The sequence below is a fragment of the Crocodylus porosus genome, unplaced genomic scaffold, assembly GCF_001723895.1.
Source record: "Crocodylus porosus isolate Cpor-Errol unplaced genomic scaffold, CroPor_comp1, whole genome shotgun sequence".
NCBI lineage: Eukaryota > Metazoa > Chordata > Crocodylia > Crocodylidae > Crocodylus > Crocodylus porosus.
In genome coordinates, this window is record NW_017728909.1 from 43190755 (window position 1) to 43209158 (window position 18404).

The 18404-nt window shown below is 40.9% G+C and overlaps 1 protein-coding gene across 2 annotated transcripts in view; it reads right to left on the minus strand.

Moving 5' to 3' along the window:
- TRIM23 (tripartite motif containing 23) overlaps positions 1 to 18404 on the minus strand; it is a 30321-nt gene that overhangs the window by 4726 nt on the left and 7191 nt on the right. Inside the window, exons 3-9 of one of the 2 annotated variants that reach the window (XM_019532146.1) lie at positions 15702 to 15823; positions 10043 to 10321; positions 9225 to 9407; positions 7697 to 7912; positions 6607 to 6741; positions 1122 to 1251; positions 917 to 1027 (exon numbers count right to left, since the gene is read on the minus strand). In XM_019532146.1, the coding sequence (XP_019387691.1) occupies positions 917 to 1027; positions 1122 to 1251; positions 6607 to 6741; positions 7697 to 7912; positions 9225 to 9407; positions 10043 to 10321; positions 15702 to 15823 (1176 nt within the window). Of the gene's footprint in view, positions 1 to 916; positions 1028 to 1121; positions 1252 to 6606; positions 6742 to 7696; positions 7913 to 9224; positions 9408 to 10042; positions 10322 to 15684; positions 15824 to 18404 lie in introns of those variants that run through there. The other variant, XM_019532147.1, reaches the window with a different exon arrangement.

Consider the following 18404-nt stretch of genomic DNA (forward strand, 5'->3'; position numbering starts at 1 on the left):
CATGGTTAGCACCCTCGCATCTCCCATTACAATTTCTTAAGGATTGCAGATCAGAAAGACAGAACAAAAAGGCTAATGAACTAGTGAGGCAGAACTGGAGAATAGGAGTTACATACATTCAATACTCATTAGCTTTTTTAAAAATGAAAAGTAAAACAGATCAAAGCAGCAACTAAGCAATTTTACATTTTATAAAAATCTGCAAAGGAGGCTCTAATAAAGTATGAGAAGCACTGAAAGCATTAAACATTTGTCATTCCTAAAAGTCTCTTTCAGATTTTTTAATTAAATATATCATGGAAAACAATCTGAATCTAGCTTTAAATGAAAAATAAACTGCAATCCACTTCAAGCATCTCCATAAGGCAGTGTCCAGAACTACAACAGGCTTTTCATGCCAACAGCATTCAGAACAATATTTTGCTATTTAGACAGCAAAGCTATTAACAAAATTACAATAAGAATGAAAACTGGTTTATGACCAAATATTACACTGCAATATTAAGCCTGAAATTACAGAACTTTGATCAAGTAAATGAACTGCCAACAAGAGGCTCCCAATGGCTGCTTTAATTTTAAATGCTATTTTTAAAAAATTATACCTGGCAAGTACTCCTTGTTACCATGTGAACTTCTGGAACACTCCACTTTTCTTATCTGTTGTCAGAAGCAAAAACCAGTTTAACAGAAGTTCTAATTTTGTTATGGCTCCATGAGCAGCCTGATGGATTTATGAAGAATGCCCTTTTTATCCAGCAGACACCGAGATCAACTAGACTAAGTATTTTGTTAGGCCAGAACTTTAACAACTGTACTTTGTCTTTGACCAACTTACTTTATGTCAGTTATATGGTTAGAAACCTTCTAACTATAGATTTTTTTTGGCTCTAATGCACAAATGTTTTATCAGTCCTACCTTGTGTATTCAGGTAATAATGCTTCCACAGAGGCCTCAACTTGTGTTTCCCTCCAACATCCCAAATGGTAAACTTCAGATTTTTATATTCTACAGTTTCAACATTGAAACCTAAAAGCAAAGAAGTTAATTTTTATACTTTTATTTCTGGTAATGAAACAAGCCACCCCCAAAATTACAGCAGTTCCAGCATTAAGTTACTTACCTATGGTTGGAATAGGTTGCATGAACTCATCCTGCTTTAATTTAAACAAAATAGTCGTTTTGCCAGCTCCATCTAACCCTAGAGTCACAACCCGAATTTCCATTTTTGGTCCAATATGTACCCTGTTGTCCTAGAAGTTTTACATAAACAATGAATACAAGGTTACAAAAAACATCTTCACAGTATTGAAAAGTAATTCAAAGCTCTCCACTGCAAAGAATATTTCTCACTTGTTACAAAATGTCATTTAAAGGTTTTCAAGGGCAAAAGGGACTCATCAACATCTAGTCTAATATACTGTATAACACAAGCCATTATGTTCAGGATGTTCAGCAGTATCTACATTTAGCTCATAATTTTCTTTTAGAAAGATACGCAGTCTTGTATTAGAAAAATATCCAATAAGTATTATTCTGTCTGTAATAGTTTCAAGTTCCAATAATTCTATCATTCCTTGCTCCTTTAATGGCAAGAGTTATTTGATTACACTAGTGAATGAAATGTCCTGGCCAAATGATAAAATCTGTCTGATTCCTATACCAGAGACTAATGAAAAAAAAATCCATGCTGAGTTCTACTACCCTACTAATGTCTAAGCTATTAAACAGTAGCTGTTCCTAATATGGACACAGGAGTCCCTGTTCTAGGGGGCTGGAGTTTTCTGCAAGTGCAATGTGAGTTCTTCGACTATCTAGCAAGTGTGATGTACCTCCTAGCCAAGCAGAGGTTTAAAAAGAAGACTTCAATTCTCCTTTTATATTTTTTGTATTCTTTAAAGGAACCATGTCAAGAAATCACAGATAGTGCTTTTGGCAGAGAAGTATCTCTATTGCCATGGAGAAGCTCTCCTCTCTGGTTACACCCTCGTTTTGAATGCATACACACATATGCCCCAGTTATAAGCCAATTTCTGTTGAGGTACAGGAGGTAGTGTCTCCAACTCTTAGCACCATAAATGCCTGCTAGATGGTTTTTCTGCACCTCCTTCAGAAACAGATGATACAACCCTTTGTTGCAGGGTTTGATAGGCCAGTAAGCCATCCCATGTGCCTATGTTTGTGGGTTGCAGTGTTTCTGTTCAGATATGCCTTTGATATATCTGTTAAGGTAAGCCAAGACTGTTTGCACTAAGATTTTTTGCAGGAGGGGAATCCCAAAAAACTGTCCTAGACATATCTTCCTCTCCTTACAGGGTTTGTGCTTCTACAGTGAGTATGCAAAGGCCTTAGGTGAATACTGCCCTTTCAGCATTCTGTTTCTATTTACCTTCCTGCAAAAGTACATTTGAATGAGCTTTGAGAATGCCAAATATTACCGTACCAGGTATAGCTGCATCTCAGAAGAATTTCTACAAATTTATTTTGGGCAACGCACTAAGCAGACTAAGTCAATGTAAGGCACTGATAATCTTGCCTATTAGAGAAGACTGGTTACAGATGGCCAGGAAATAACTGATGCAATGCAATTCAGTTCTTTACAAATTTTAACCATAATGATAAAATTATAGCCAGAGCCAAACCTGTTTTGATCCCTGGATGACTTATTTCTTTTAAAAAAATAAATCAAGATAAGCTTTTTAAATAACTGGTTAGTAGAAATCCTTCTAACATGTTGTCTAAGTGAATAATTTGGCCTGTAACTTTGGTAGGACTTCCATCAGCCTTTTTCTTTGAACTATGAGCACAAAAGGTTGATCAGAAAGAAGAGCTTTTACAGAAATTTATACCTTTATACACAAATGCTCTTTCTGTCTTGGTTTTGCTAATTATAGTTCTTCCTGGACACAGTGTGTGTTGCTAATGAATAAAGAATTGCTAACCTAGCTTTGATCATGAGAGCTGAAAATCTCTGCTGTGCCAGTTACTAATTTTGTTCGTTTCCCCACACAGCTCTTTACCTGTAAGTTTGGATGTAGACAATACCTTTAGAATAACCAAATACTTTTCACAAATGTAATGCTGCCTCCACATAGCCAGTAAGTTAGAAGCCATTAGTTTGATCGCAAACCGCACTAAGGATCTGACCCAGATAGAATGAGAAATTTCTTACTCCATGCAAAGATCATATTCCTGGATGACAAACCACTTGTTTTTCCATCAAGTAGGTTTTCTGTACTAAGTATATGAAGACTTCAGTTTAAATGACTGCAGCAAAAAGCTTTGAAATTGCTGTGTCATGTGTCTTCACTTACTACATATGGAGAGGAAGAAAGGACACTTCTTTAGGTACAACTGTCTTGTGCTTTTGCCTTTTGGGGACCTCATGGCAGGAGCTTGCAAGACTTACCCCTGAGCTTCATGAAAATCCTGATTCAGCATCAGAAGAGAGACACCTTTTGGAACCCTGCTTGCTCCCCACAGAGTTGAGTACTCACTCAATGTTAGGGAGAGACAAGCAACGTTCAGCAGCGCTCCCCTGTTGAGCCCAGGTTTTTGGTGGATTTTTGACTCAAGCTAGCTGGATGGCATTCCCTCCATCTCAAGTGCTCAGAGGCTCTCAGTTTGGTTTTTCTAAGCCAGAGTTGCAGTTTGTCTACACAAAGAAGATGCTGGTCTTTTTGATCAAACTTGGAGCACCACATACCACCAGCATGAGAAATGGCTAGTTCTGAACTAGCAGGAAGTAATTCACCTTCATCTGAGCCTGTAGATACTGGTCTTACATAAGGAATAAGTTAGATTTAGCTTTAGGTTTAGAACTCTGCCCTGCCTGAAAGGAATTCTGCAGTGGGAGCCAAAACCACTATGCAACTAATAATCCAAAGTAGTAGGGGAGAAAGATAAGTCACTACTGCATAAAAATGAACATTTACAGTTATAACTTTAAACAAAGCCATATCACCTGGTTCACAGAGCTGCCTAAGGGACCAGAAATTTGGCAGCAATAGCAATAACTGCCATGGCTCTGAGGAGCCAGGGCAATTAACACTGCCACTGCTTGTCCAACTGCCAAATCTCTGGCCCTGCAGGAAGCCATGTAGACTGTATCTTTGACACCACTCATTTAGAGAAACTGAGCCTCTGACTAATTCCACTGCGGGCACAAATAACACGATGGCTTACTGTGAAGGGCAGAACTAGCTTTCAGGAAGATTGGACTGCCTCCACATTTCATACCCGATTGGTATAAACCTCTTGGCAATAAGAAAGAAGAAAAGTTAAAGGACTAAAATGTATAAATTCCATTTCTAGGTCACTAGCTTTATCGAACAATTAATAGGCATATACTTGAAAGTAACTAGTATTGTCTTTCTAGGAAAAAAAAAAATCACATCAACTAAAAGTAACAATAATACCTCATGAATACATCAGTACAAATACCCATAGGTACATCAGTACTGAAAAGCATTACTAAACAAGTTTTAAAACGATGCTCAATTGAAACATATTTCCTTGAAGGAAACATACTGGCAGCTAATTTGGCTGTCTTGTAATAACAGCACAGGTTATCTACACAGTCTTAAAAAGGAGATACTGTTAAGGGTAGGACAAGGCAGCACCATGCTGAGAGACCCCATTGCTGTGGTGACATGCCGTGCACGCTTTGCACATCTTAGTTCCTAAACTGGAAGTAGTGTATCTAAGTTGGTGCATGCACCATGTTGCACTAATACTCTGCCTTTGATCATTGCATGAGCAAGGTGATACTATTTCTGGTTTGGGAACTAACAAGCTTGGCACGTCTCTGAAAGGTGCCACCTTGTGCTCTACAGATACCTTAAGACTCTTTCCCATCTTAAAAATACATACAGCAGTGATACAATGATACAAAAATGGGAAACAGGATCTCTCAAGTTCAAGCTTCTTGTTCAACTACCATCACTTAAATGCTGCTGCCTTATCCAAACTTTTCATCCCTTTAAAAAAAAAAACAAACAAACCCTGAAAACGTTCTACCATATACTTCAATACTATAAAACCTACTCAGACTATGTAGACTGTTAAGCTGGTACCAAACACTAAGTTATGAAAAAAAAAAAAAAACCTCACTATTAGAACTGGAGAAAAATGTTATAAACTGGAACACACATTGGTATAAATATAAAGACAGATAATGTTTAAAAAAAATCCAGAAAAAGAACTGCCTCCACCAGTGCCAGTATTTTGTCCAAAAACAAGTATTCAATTCCTGTACATGCCAGGCAGAGAACCTGTAAAAAGGATTGCATTGAGGTGTACAGGGAAAAGGGGCTGTTTTCCATACAAGATCTGGATTTAAAAATCACACTGGGTATATCTACATGTGCAATTAGTGTGATGCAATAAAATACAGAGCACTCTGAGCAGGAGTGAACTACCTCCAAGTACAGCATATATACATGTGCTCAGGAGAACAGCAATTTGAGCTGGGGAGGAGTAAGCCCCCAACCAGCTGAGCTGACTGGGTGCAATTCACATCCCCCACCCCTGGTCAGTATCTACATGTGCATTTCAGCACAGTAAAGTACTCCACTCTAAGACAGAACTGTCCCCTGTTGTGATCACTACGTTTGTTAAGTGGCCATGTTCGCCAATCAGAAAAAAGTTACACAGAGTTATGTAACAGTTGCTAGGCAGACCATAGTTGTTTTTGTGCCATCAATGTAAGAGATAAGTGGTAGCCAAAAGGTGGAGTCCAGCGTCAGTCAGTCAGTGCCATGGGCCTATCGAAAGGTGCCTCACGCAATCACACCACCGCACGTCACCTAAGCTAAAAAAGGAGCCTGCACCTGATTGTCAGGGTCCTTTCCACGTCTAACGGACTCGGAACGATTTATGGCAGATTATTACGGACACGGCTCAGCCTTCGGAGTGGCCAACCGAAGGAGGACGCAGAGACCCGCCTGATCCCGGCGACCTGAAACCCCAGAAACTACTCACCAGCCAGGTTCATCGGTCTCGCGCACCATTAGGGCGCGTGAGGCGTGGTGAGTTCTAGCCACTGCACAGCTACGTTGATAGTCATTAATAAAAGCTACCAAGCCTGTTCACTGTTCTCCCGCCTATTCGTGATCTGTGGTAAGCCCGACCAGGGAAAGATCCTGCAACATCCCCTACAGTACTATCCTACGGCGGACTTAGTTTACTGTGCCCTAATGCCAATGCATGTGTACACGTCGATGCTTTACTGCAGAGCTAGTAAGTCTACTCCACAGTAAAGTGCACGTGTAGATGCATGAGTATTAAAAAAAAGGAAGAAACAATATAGCAGTTCAAGTAAAAACAGAGCTACATGTAGCAGCAAATGTAAATTCAAATTGTTTTCTCCCACTTGTTCCAATACAAGGAGAATCTGGTGTTAGAATACAGACACCATATTCTAAGATCAATGCCAGTCACATCCACAGAAATTGTCAACATTTCTTAAGCAGAAAATATATTTACAGTACCTAGGAAAAGTACAATAATCATTCTAGCTTTTAAGATATTTAGAATTTTAGAAAGTGGAGAGCTGGATTTTTACTAGAATATTTTGGGAACATTAAAAATGATCTTCAAGAAAATACCTTCGTAAAAGTGACAGGAATGCTAGCATCCAGCTGTATGTGATCTGCGAGTTCTGTAAACTGCTGCTGCTGTTTTTGTAATGTTTCTAGTAGCCTTGTAATTTCCTGTTTGGCCAACACAACTCTGCAGTCATCCTAAAGCAGATAAGAGATAGAAGCTTCTTTTCATTAGCAAGTAACTTAATGAAACCAAAAAAAAAAAAAAATCCTTGAATAACGTAACAGTAGAAAGCTCGCTCATCTCAAAAGATGAATTTAAAGAAATAATAAAAAAGTTTTCATATAAATATTGCAACTTGCATCCTATTACAGCTTTTTTAAGGACATACAACACTTTCATGTCCACTGCACCTCCCCTCCCCCCCCCATCTAATAATTCAAGAAAGTAATACCTATACAAATTACCGGGTGTAGCTGCCTCTGGCTTAGTTTGACAGAACACAACAAGAAGAAAGCAAAATGAAACATGCTATCCAACTCCTAAAATCAGGGAAATTTAGATAATGAAAAATGTCAGTGTTGAAAAAGAACTCTGACTAAAGCCAACATTTAACAACTGAAGGACCTGAGCAAATTAGAAAGGTTTAAAAATAAATATATACTTTATTTAGAACACAACATATACCATTAATAGTTTTGAAAGTTTTAGAAACAAAAACGAAATGCTACGTATGCTATTTTATTTTGAGTTCTTTACTTATCATGAATAAGTTTCACTTCTCTCTCTTCCACTCTTTTTTTGGTCACTTCCTTGTTTAGGGCTATATTTAGGACTACTCCAAATGGTTATATTGCACACCTTAAACTCTTCCCCTTACTTTAAGTTCAAGCATTTATATTAGCAATACTATCTGTAAAATCTTCTTAACTACAGCCTATATTTATAGTATTCATTACCTACATGTATCTTCATATTAACCTTACCAGTAACCACTATGGCATTTCCAAACACATTTTATAGCCATGCAATTCTAACATAATAAAGGAAACAAGAATACAAGGCCACCCAATCTGACAATCTTTAGGCTAAGTTTCTTTTACAGATCCAACAATACAACTGCTTCATATTACACTTCACTTACCCACTTACCTGCTGTAAAGTCTTTTCACAGTGAAGACAAGCAGTTGAAACCTGTGACAACAGGATAGTCATATCTTCTTGCTGTTGTCTAAGCCAAATCAATTTTTCTCGCACATGTGCATCAACTACACTGAGAGCCATTTCCTCCTGACGACAGAGGGTTTCATGAAGGTCAGAAAAATAGGCCCGGACACATGAGCGAGCGTTCTCTGCAGTGCCTGGGACCTTACAGTGTAAAGGAAAAAAAAAAAAAGATATTGATGTGTTAATTAAAAAAGTAAGCAGGTCAAAAGAATACAATTCTTTATATTACGCTACATTCCTAGGCTTAATTTTAAAACTAAGATGGCTAGCAGATTTGGATCTTAATAGGCCCAGTTTTGGTGACAGTTTATATCAGCTCCCAAAACCAGGACCCTAGCACTGGTCATTCCAATAAAAAATAGTTTATTACATATATACATAATATAAAATAACTGGGATAAATAATTAGAAAAATATACCACAATAAGAAAAAAAAGGCCCTGGCACACACTGCATTTAGGGCATGATTAAGGTATGAATTGTGTCATAAATAGTGACCATGTTACATTACAGCCAATTTAAGGCATGATAATATAGCAAACAAGCCACAAAGGTATTCCACAAATAACATGCAACATTTTTGTGGTTCATTTCTATCAGGCCATAAACTGAATGTGTGGCCTGTTGGGTTTGACCCATGAAAGATCCTAACACTCAACTGAGCGCAGAGGCCTGGCATGGAGCAGTCCTAAGGTCCAGAACACAGCCATCCCCCTAATGAATCAAGAGGGACTGAGCTGGTGACAGCACCAGGTCCTGGACCTGGAGCCCCCACTCAATCCCTGGAAGCAGATGTCAGGCTCATGGGGGGCCTTCCACATCAGGAAGCATCTCCCTGATCTCAGATTCACTGGATCCTGTAACGTTTAAAATGCAGTGTGCAGCTGACTGGCCCCAGCTGGATCTGCAGGAACACACATGGCATGGCAGGAGACATGATTGTTGGGACTGGCGGGGGTAGGGGGAAGGAAATCAGACCCCATCATGCCATTAAATGAACATGTGCCAGGGACCCAAGACACATGGACACACTATATGCCACAATATTTAAATACTGCTTAATTTGTACATATAGTTTTCCCCACAGTCTGGTCTGACTTCAGTAAAATCAAATGCTACATTCAAGTTCTCCTTGTATTTCTGTCTTCAGCTTCCTTGCAATTTTACAAGTTGGTAAGCACCCCCAACTGAATTTACAGAGCTGAAGGTGCTCTCAACATCTTACAGGAGTGCACTCTTAGTGAACTCTTATGCAGAGACCACCACGCTTAAATGAGCTTGACAGACACATTGAAATATTCAATGCTATAGAATTCATGTTTTGAAAAAGTGATCTTGCTTCATTCATTACATGTATAAGATAAATAAATATGCCCAAATAGATTTTGATTACTACAAAACAATTATGCCATATTTGGCCGGGGGGGCGGGGGGAGGGGGGGAAATGTCATACGTGTTCTGTATGGGCCATTCCAACTCCGTCTTCAACTATTTGTTCTCCTCCTTCTATTTGTTGAACTATTCCAATTAGTTTTCTGGAATAATCTGAAATTTCTTCTGTGAAGGTTCTTATACAGTGTGCCATGTCTAAAATGGATGCACGAATCTGATTTGCTTCTGGTTCCAAAACAGAATGCTACAATCAAAAGTAACATACTAAAGTCAGCTCTAGTTGGCTCTCTCATTACCCTCACCCCACCTCATACAAGATTTTCCCCCCATATTATGTAAAAAGGCTTAAGGAAGGTAGGGGAAGTAAGTCTTTGGGCTCAATTCAAAAGTTTAAGTTTACAAATGGCCATCAGGGATTATGTTTTCATATGCGACTGAAACAGAAATATAGCAATCTTACAAATATCTGGATATGGTGAATTTGTCTTCTGCCCCTATCTTTAACAAAAAAAAGGTGGCTGACCATCACTTAATTCAACAGGGGTTCTACAATGTCTATATTACAAACAGGTGATAACTATTTAAACTGGTGCCTCATGCAACAAAAAAGATACAAGTTTGTGACAGACATGATTAGAAGTATAGTTTCACCTCAATGCATAGATGTGGAATAGTTCCATGGTATTACTGACTATAGAAGGCATTTCTAACTATAGAAGTTATCCAAAGTGAAAGAAAAGGAACAAATAGTTAAATCATTGCTAAAATGTTCAATTAAGGTGTGTTTTCCTGTGTTCCCCTTCTTAGGTATATTTTTTATTTTAATATATGGAAAAAAAAAGAATGATCTACTAAAAATCACATGAGTAACAACAGTACCTTATGACCTTGATGCTTTCCATATTCTTTGCAGACACAACACATAAGGGGACTGCCCTGACAACCTTCTTCTAAACAGACAAATTCAATAGCATGCACTTGATGTTGGGAGCACATGGTCTTCTCATGAGGTTTATCAGCAAGAGGCACACGCCTATGCTTTGCTAGTGTCTTTGTAGAATGGGTAAGCTGGGAACATTCTGCACATAGGTGTGTAGCACAGACAGTGCAATAAACAGATGCAATGTGAACTTCATCTTCATCACAGCGAATGATGCACTAAAACGGAAAAAAAAACCACTGGTGTAAAATTTGATCATAGTGACAGAAGAGAAGGAAGAGACATTATCCATTTTCCCAATTCTAAAAAATCTGGCATTCCTTAAATACTGGTGAATATTCACTTTATTATAAAAAGCCGTTTTAAAATTTTGTATTCTCTCCCCAAAAGTGATAAACTAAATGTTTATCAGTTGCATCCGAAGTCCTCATATTCATGGGTATAGAGTACTTGTAAGTTCAATTGACTTTGCTGGGAACCATGTGTTCAGAGCAAAAGCTAGATCCCAGACCTTTCCCTATATGAGCAATGTCAAATCAACGGGTAGGCCTGTTCAAAGCCCGAGTACAGGTCAGAGCAGAAAGCAGCTGGGGGGGAGGGGGGAGAAAATGTCATCATGGGTGGTTGCTTTAGGCCAAACCAGGTAAAAGAGATAGATGAGGCCTTCTTCAAACAACTGACAGAAGTTTCCAAATAGCAGGATGGAGGTCTCATAAGGGACTTCCCATTACATCGGTTGGGAGAGAAACACAGCTATGCACAAGCAGTCCAGCAAATACTTGGAGCATACTGACAATAACTTTTTGATACAGGAGGTAAAGAGACCAACCAGAAGGAAAAGCTCTTCTTGGGTGGCTGCTCGTGAAGTGATGAATTGATTGAGAATGTAAAGGGTGAAGGTAACTTGGGTGCCAGCGGCCATAAAATGATAGTTTAAGATCCTAAGGGAAGGAAGAAAAGGAAACAGCAGAATAAGGACATCAGACTGAAAATAAATAAATAAATAAATAGAAACAAACCTGAACTTGAAGCAAACTCAGAGCAGTGGTGGGAGACTAGTCTGAGGAGAAAAGAAGGCCCTCTTAAGGAAAACGAGGGCTGGCTGTACTTTAAGGAGGCTCTCTTAACGGCACAGGAACAAGCTATCCCAACGCAACAGAAAAATAGGACGTAACGAAAGACCAGCCTAGCTAGAGAGCACTCTCTTCAATGAGTTGAAACTCAAAAAGGTATGCTAGAAGAAGTGGAAACTTAGTCATATTACTTGGAAAGCGTGCAAGAGTATTTGGGCGTACGAGGAAAAAAATTAGGACAGCCAAGACACGATCTGAGTTGCAACTAGCAAGGAACATAAGAGGCAATAAAAAGGGATTCTACACTTATTTCAAAAGTAGAGAAAGACCAAAGAAACCACAGGTTCCTTATAGAATCCAGAAGGCAATCTAGTTACAGATGATGCAGAGAAGGCTGAAGTACTCAATATCTTTTTTACTTCTGTCTTCACAAATAGGGGCAGCTACTAGACAACGAGTGCAGATATCAGCAAAGACAGGGAAGGAGCCAAACAGCCTAGGGTAATATCAGAACAGATCAGGGATTACTCAGAGAAGCTACATGTCTTCCAAGTCAGCAAGGCTGGTTGGAATGCATTCTAGACTGAAAGAACTGGCTGAGATCATCTCAGAGCTATAAACTGTGAGAACTTGTGGGGGTTGGGTGAGGTCTCAGGTGTTTGGAAAAAGTCAAATATAGAGTCTGTCTGTAAACTGGGGAATTACAGAACAGTCAGCCTGACCTTGATATTTCGAGGGGGAGAGTGAGGGAAATCACTGAGCAAGTGAATCCTCAAGGAATCTGTTGTGAAGAACCTAGAGGAGAACCAGGTGAACAGCCAGCATGAATTATCAACAGCAAGATGTGCCTGGCCAACCTGATTTCCTTCTATGATAATGTGACAGACTTTGAAGATGAGAAGAAATCAGTGAATATAAATATACCTTGCCTTCAGAAAGGCTTTTAACACTGATTCCCATTAAAATTCTCATTAACAAGTTAAGGAAATACAGTCTAGACAGAAGTACTGTGTGGTGGATATAAAAATGGCTGTATCACCGTGCTCAACAATGCCATCATTGGCTCAGTGTGGCACTGCAGACACTAAAGAGTAGGGCTAGGATCCAGAATAACATGGAGAGACTGGAAAAATGGTCCACAATCAATCATAACATTCAGCAAGGATAAGTGCAAAGTCCTGCACTTGATATGGAATAACTACATACACAAATACAGACTGAGGCATGACTGGCTAGGCTGTAGTATGCAGAGAAGGACCTGGGTGTTATAGTGAATCAAACTGAATGAGCCAACAGTATGCTCTTGTTGCAAAAAAAAGCCAACAGGATATTAGGTTGTATTAACCTTTTTGTTGCTTGCAAATCAAGAGAAGTGATTCTCCTGCTCTATTTAGCATTGATGAGACCTCACCTGTCCAGTTTTGGGTCCCCTCACTTCAAGAAGGATGTGGAGTTTGGAAAGGGTCCAGTGCAGAGCAACAAAACTGATCAGGAGCCTGGGTGACAATGTGAGGGAAGTCTGAAAGAGCTAGGGTTATTTAACCTGGGAAAGACTGCAGGGGGGATTTTATTAGCGGTGCATTGATAGATTGGTCCATATCATATCAGCACCGATAAAAGGAAAATTGACATTATTGGTAACTGGCTTTTTTTGGCTGACGTAGCTGATAATGTCGCCGATAAATGTTGTGCGTGTGGGCACAGCCACAGTATGCATGCAGCCAGCATGGCAGCCTAGAGAGCAGCGTGCAGCTGGTAAGTCTGCTGGGGGGCCAGATACAGGCCCCCATGGTGAGGAAGGGAGTGGGGCTGGGGCAGGGCCTACCCAGCTGGGGCAGGACATGACATGAGAGAGCCATAAGCAGCTCATCCACAGGATGCAGGGAGGAAAGGGGGCAGCTCCCACTGCTGCACGCACCCCTGAAGGAGGCATGGGGCCGTGTGCCCCCCAGATCTGTGCACAGGACAAAGGCAGGCTGCCACTGCAGGGTGGGGCCAGGGGCAGTGCCAGGCACTTCTCAGCAGTGGAGCTGGATTGGAGCTATGCTTGAGGCAGGCGGCGGCACTGGAAGGGGGAACTATGGCAAATTCTGGGGTGGCTGTAGCCTACCCTGTAGCCCTCCTCACAGCACCGCCACCGTCTGCTCTGAGTGCAGCCCTGGCCCAACCCACACACCAGAAAGAACCCAGTGCTCACAGCTCCATCCCTCACCCTGCCTGGGCACCGCCTGCTCCTGCCCCAGCCCCACTCTCCCTCACCACGGGAGCCTCGATCTGCCCCCATGTCTCTTCCCCGCAACAGATTTACCAGCCAGATGCTGCTCTCCAAGCTGCTGGGATGCATATCTGCAATCAGATCAGTATTGGTTAATATGCCTTGTTAATAAATCAGCCACTGGTATTAGCCCAAAGAATCATCGGTGCACCCCTAGATTTCATAACCGTCTTCAAATACCTTAACGATGGTTAGAAAGAGGGTGGATACGGGCTTCTTCACTGTGGCTGTAGGGGACAGGACTAGGGGCAATGGCCTCAAGCAGGAGAAATTTAGGTTGGAGATTAGGAGGAACTTTCTGACTATGGAAGGTGGTCAATCATTGGGACAGTCTACCAAGAAAAGTTGTGGCATCTTTGTCTCCATACATTAAGAGCAGGTTGGACAGACACATGGTCGGGATGGTTCAGAGACAATCTTGCCTTGAGCAGGGGACTGGACTAAATGACTTTGTGAGGTCTTTTCCAGCCCTCCATTCCAACGATCCTATCAGTTTATAGAACTACATTGTCCAGGTTAAGCAATGAGAGCATCCAGTTTTGGTGGAAAGTCCTCAAGCTTGATATTCACCAAATATAAAAGGCTAAAAACTGGGAAAGCAAGAGATGAATTTTCCAGCCTTTAGGTGGTGTCTTAAGAAGCTGTTAAAAGCATCTCTAAATTCCTCAAGAGTTTAACATTAGAAAAAAAAATCTAAAGATATGGTTAAGAGAATTTTCAGTTTACCTCTACTTAACTGCTTATATATCAAACTATAATTATAAGAAAAATTAGGTTTTCAGTATTTTATACTGTGCAAAACCAAGACTTTAAATAGTTTGCTAAATTAGCCAGGTGAGAACTGGTATGGACAACTAGGGTTTTTCCCTTCCTCTGTAGCAGAGGGCATGGCCCTCTTACTGTGATCTCTTCAGTAAACATACACAATGTTTACAGAACCAGGACATTGGCCACCATAGTCCCCCTACTTTACCTGTGGTAGGTTAGGATGTTGTCTTGTGTTGTGTCAGGAGTTGTTACTGGGCAATCAGTTAGTACTTGCTTCAGTAAGTTCTAAATGACTGCGCAGTAACCGACATTACTGCGTACTCCTGGCAGCACATAGGTCATTAACAAGCTACTGTGCAGTAGCTTGCTGCCACCAAGCAGTAGCTTCAGCATCATGGTTCAAACTTACTGATGCTATATCACTATAAAGACAAGCTACACTGACAGTGTCTTGTGTAAAGGTGTCCACTGTGTAGCTTTCCTAAGAGGTTAGAGCAGGTGTGGGAAATTATTTGGGCTGGAATGCCACTTTACAAGTTTCAGGGAGCTGTTGAGAGGCAGGATGCCAACTGATCCTATCCAGTCCATCACCAGGAGATGGAGGGAGATCTGCACTCCATGTCACTTGCTCTGCTGCAGTTAGGCCAGGCTGCAGAGTGCATGCTCCTCCACATCCATCCCTCCAGCTTCCTATTGGTATTGCAGCCCTGGCACCACAGCCACCGACAGCCGGGCCCACAAAGGACAGGGCAATACACAGCACGCTGAGCAGCTGCCTGTCGTCCCGCCACACTGAGCTGCTGCTGCACTACACCAAGAAAGTCAGAGGCAGCTGCCCCAGGGCAAGCCGCACCCCCCCACCCAGCACAGACTCTTCTCAGCACCATGGCAGGAGTGGGTCATCGTAGCGGGTGGGAGGGTTACTTGGTGCACTGCACTGCACTGCACCCCACCCCACACGGACTCGGTTGCCAGCAGCCACGGTGCCAAGACTGTGCAGCCACAGCACCAACAGGAAGCTGGGTGGAAGATGGACGCAGGGAGCAGAGGAGCCTGTGTGCTATGCAGTCCAACCCAGCTGCAGCAAAGCAGAGCAGCTCAGGGCACAGCACTCCCTCCTCAGGCTCCTGAAAGTGGCTGATGGTCCAGAAAGGATCAATTGGCAGTCTGGATATGGCCCATTGGCTGTATTTTGTTCACCCCCAGGTTAGATAATGAATTTGCATAGAATAGTTTGAATAAGGATGATTCTGCTTCAAGCAGGGAGTTGGACCAGATAACCAGTGGAGGTCCTTTCCAGCCCTACTTCTCTATGATTCTACGATTCAGAGTTTTGCATAGCTAAAATGCATATATTCAGCTATTGTAGCAATTCTGAATTTGCCAAGTGACTAATTCTTTTAGCTTTTGTTAAACAACGAAATTCTCTTCTCTGTAGACAGGCTAAGCAAGAAGTAACACACACCATTTCTGAATCAATACCTCGCCAGACAGGCCAATAGCTTCTTCTGTTGTCCCACATTGGCCAGCTGAGCCATTTTGCAGTCGCTCCAACAGTTCCAACAAAGCAAAGTTTTTTTTCAAGCCCCAGACACCGGAATCTCCTATTTTTGAAAGACAGTTAGATTTAAAACAGAAACAAAAAAACCTGCCAAAGAGTTCCCCATAAACAAAATACCAAAGCCACCACAAACTATTTGGGACTCTTAACAGTCAGATTAGAAAGCAATGTCTGTTCCTGCTGCATTTAGTATAGTACTATTCAAGCGAATGGCCAGGTAGAGGTATACCTCAGACTAATCGCATCAGAGATGCATAGGTTTTTTTGTGAGCAACAACTTACTTCAACTGCTATGACAAGGTTTATGCAAATTTTCACACCATAGGATCTTGCCAGATCATTTTTAAGAACTTCCAATATTATAGCAAAACCAGCTATTAAGTACCTACAATACTGCAGCAAAAAAGGTAAACTCAGAAAACTCAAATCTGTATTTTACTTCCACATATCTGTATAACAGATAAGATATAAGGTATAAGATTCTTTTCTGATCCACTATAAATAAGACATTTTACAGGAAAATGTTGGTCCATCTGCAACCCTTACTACCTGTGGCACGCCCACATGAAACCTAAGCATAGCAATAATGTTTCTGCTGGATTAACAGGCAAATAATAGAAATTCATGTTGAGGACCTTCATGCTTTCATACACAAGACAGAAGTTGGACAGCTGTGGTCTAAGCGGTCTCATTCTGCATGCCCCACAGAGCACCACCACTGCACCACCTCCACCCTCAGCACCATGCCATGCAGGTGTCTTGACAGGCAGGCTCCCTTAGTACCACAGGCTGAACTGTGCCATACCACCCCTGGGAGTGGGAGCAGGATCTAAAGCTGGAGGAAGCAAGGGATTCAGAGACTTCCACTAGTGTCACAGCTGGAGCAGTGGGGAGAGTGGCAGCCTGGTAAAAGCTTGAAGAATGCAAAATAAACCCTTTGTAGGTCACCAGTTAGATGGCCCTGATATAGATATTAGTAGTGTCTGGAGTACATCTGAGCAGAGACAAACCAGAAATAAAATGCATCATCCACAAAACAAGGGCCTGGATGCAACACTACCCAGATGGCCAAAAACACTGAGGAGGAGAGCTGGAATCAACACAAGAACTGCCATTTACCGTGTCAAACCAAAGGCCCATCTTGCCATAGACCCAGTATCCTGGGTCACAGCAGCAGACAGCAGATCCCAAAAGGAAAAGTGAACTGGGTATGACCACAGTTTTTTTTCCACTGTTCCCTTTCACTTGCAGTTCATATCATATCTACTACTCCTGCACCATCACCACTTGGCAGGAAAAGGTCCTACGGCCAGGTATAAGGACACAACAATATCCAGCAAAGACTGAATCTTTTTGCATTAATTATCTCTGCAGCCACTTTTTGTGAGGAATCCAACTTGTGGATGGGAACCCAAATAGTGGTTCCTAAAAATCTTAGGAAGAAATCCATTGTCCTTAACTTCTCTCCCTAATAATATACAGAAGCTTTCACAAGTTCGGAGGGAAGGTGCCGCAGAAACACCTCTTTCAATATTCTTCCAATCCAGATGGGCATAACAGGTGAGAAATGTGACTGCATAAAAGTCAGAGGACCTATATTTTTTTTTGTTCTAATGATCTGATGAATCAAAAGTTTCCATTAAGTAGGTTTAATCTAATGAGTACACCACTGCTTCAAGTGTCTTAAATGCTGTTATGATTAGCATTACTGAGGGAAAATAACATTCTGAAAACTGGTCCTCAGAATAAAAAAAAGTTACAAAATGATCAGCAATTGGTAAAAACAGATACCTGGGCTGACTGGCACCTTAATTACAATGGACAGCTCCATAAAATATAACATGGATTGATGTCATTGAACCAGTATTTTCAATTCCAGTTGGGTGTGTTCACTCCGCTGCTGTTAAGTGCTAAGGCATCTTTGTCCTATACTGTATCAACAGTTGTACAATATCATATTCCAGGATGGATTTGATTTATATCTAATCACTTTAAATTATGATTTAAATCACTGGCCAGAAAGCCTCGATTTAATTGTTTTCTACAAAAAGTGCATTCTTGTTGTTTGATATCCTCTATTCATTTAACTTCTTGAAACTCTGCACTTTTAGAGAAGTAAGGGCTTGACGCCGTATACATAAACTTCCAGAGAGACAACAGGGCTGGTTGGGTGGGTAATAATCGGGTCTGTTACCTCACATCTCCATATACAGCTGTTAACAAGGATGTTATGTCTGGAGACAAATAAACAGTTCGAGAACAGAAACTAAGCATCACAGAGATGTATAGAATGGTTTTCTTAAATCTTTACAAATCTACAGAAGAGCTTCTGGGAGCCCCATAAGACAGGGCCCCTAGTACAGTCCATGGCCTGCTGTGACCCATTTATAAAAACTTCTCCAAAAAAAGTTACATGAATATACTGTCTCAAATAGTATATCATTAGAAGTTATAATCCCTATTCCATGGTGATATCTTTGATCTTTAACTTATCTTAAATTAAAACTATTTTTATATAGGTTGGAGTTGTTGTTTTTTTAATATAAAAAGCATCTTAACAAAAAAAAGATTAAAAATCTAATGAAATAAAAAGGTCTGGTTTAAAATTAAAAATCTGATCGTTT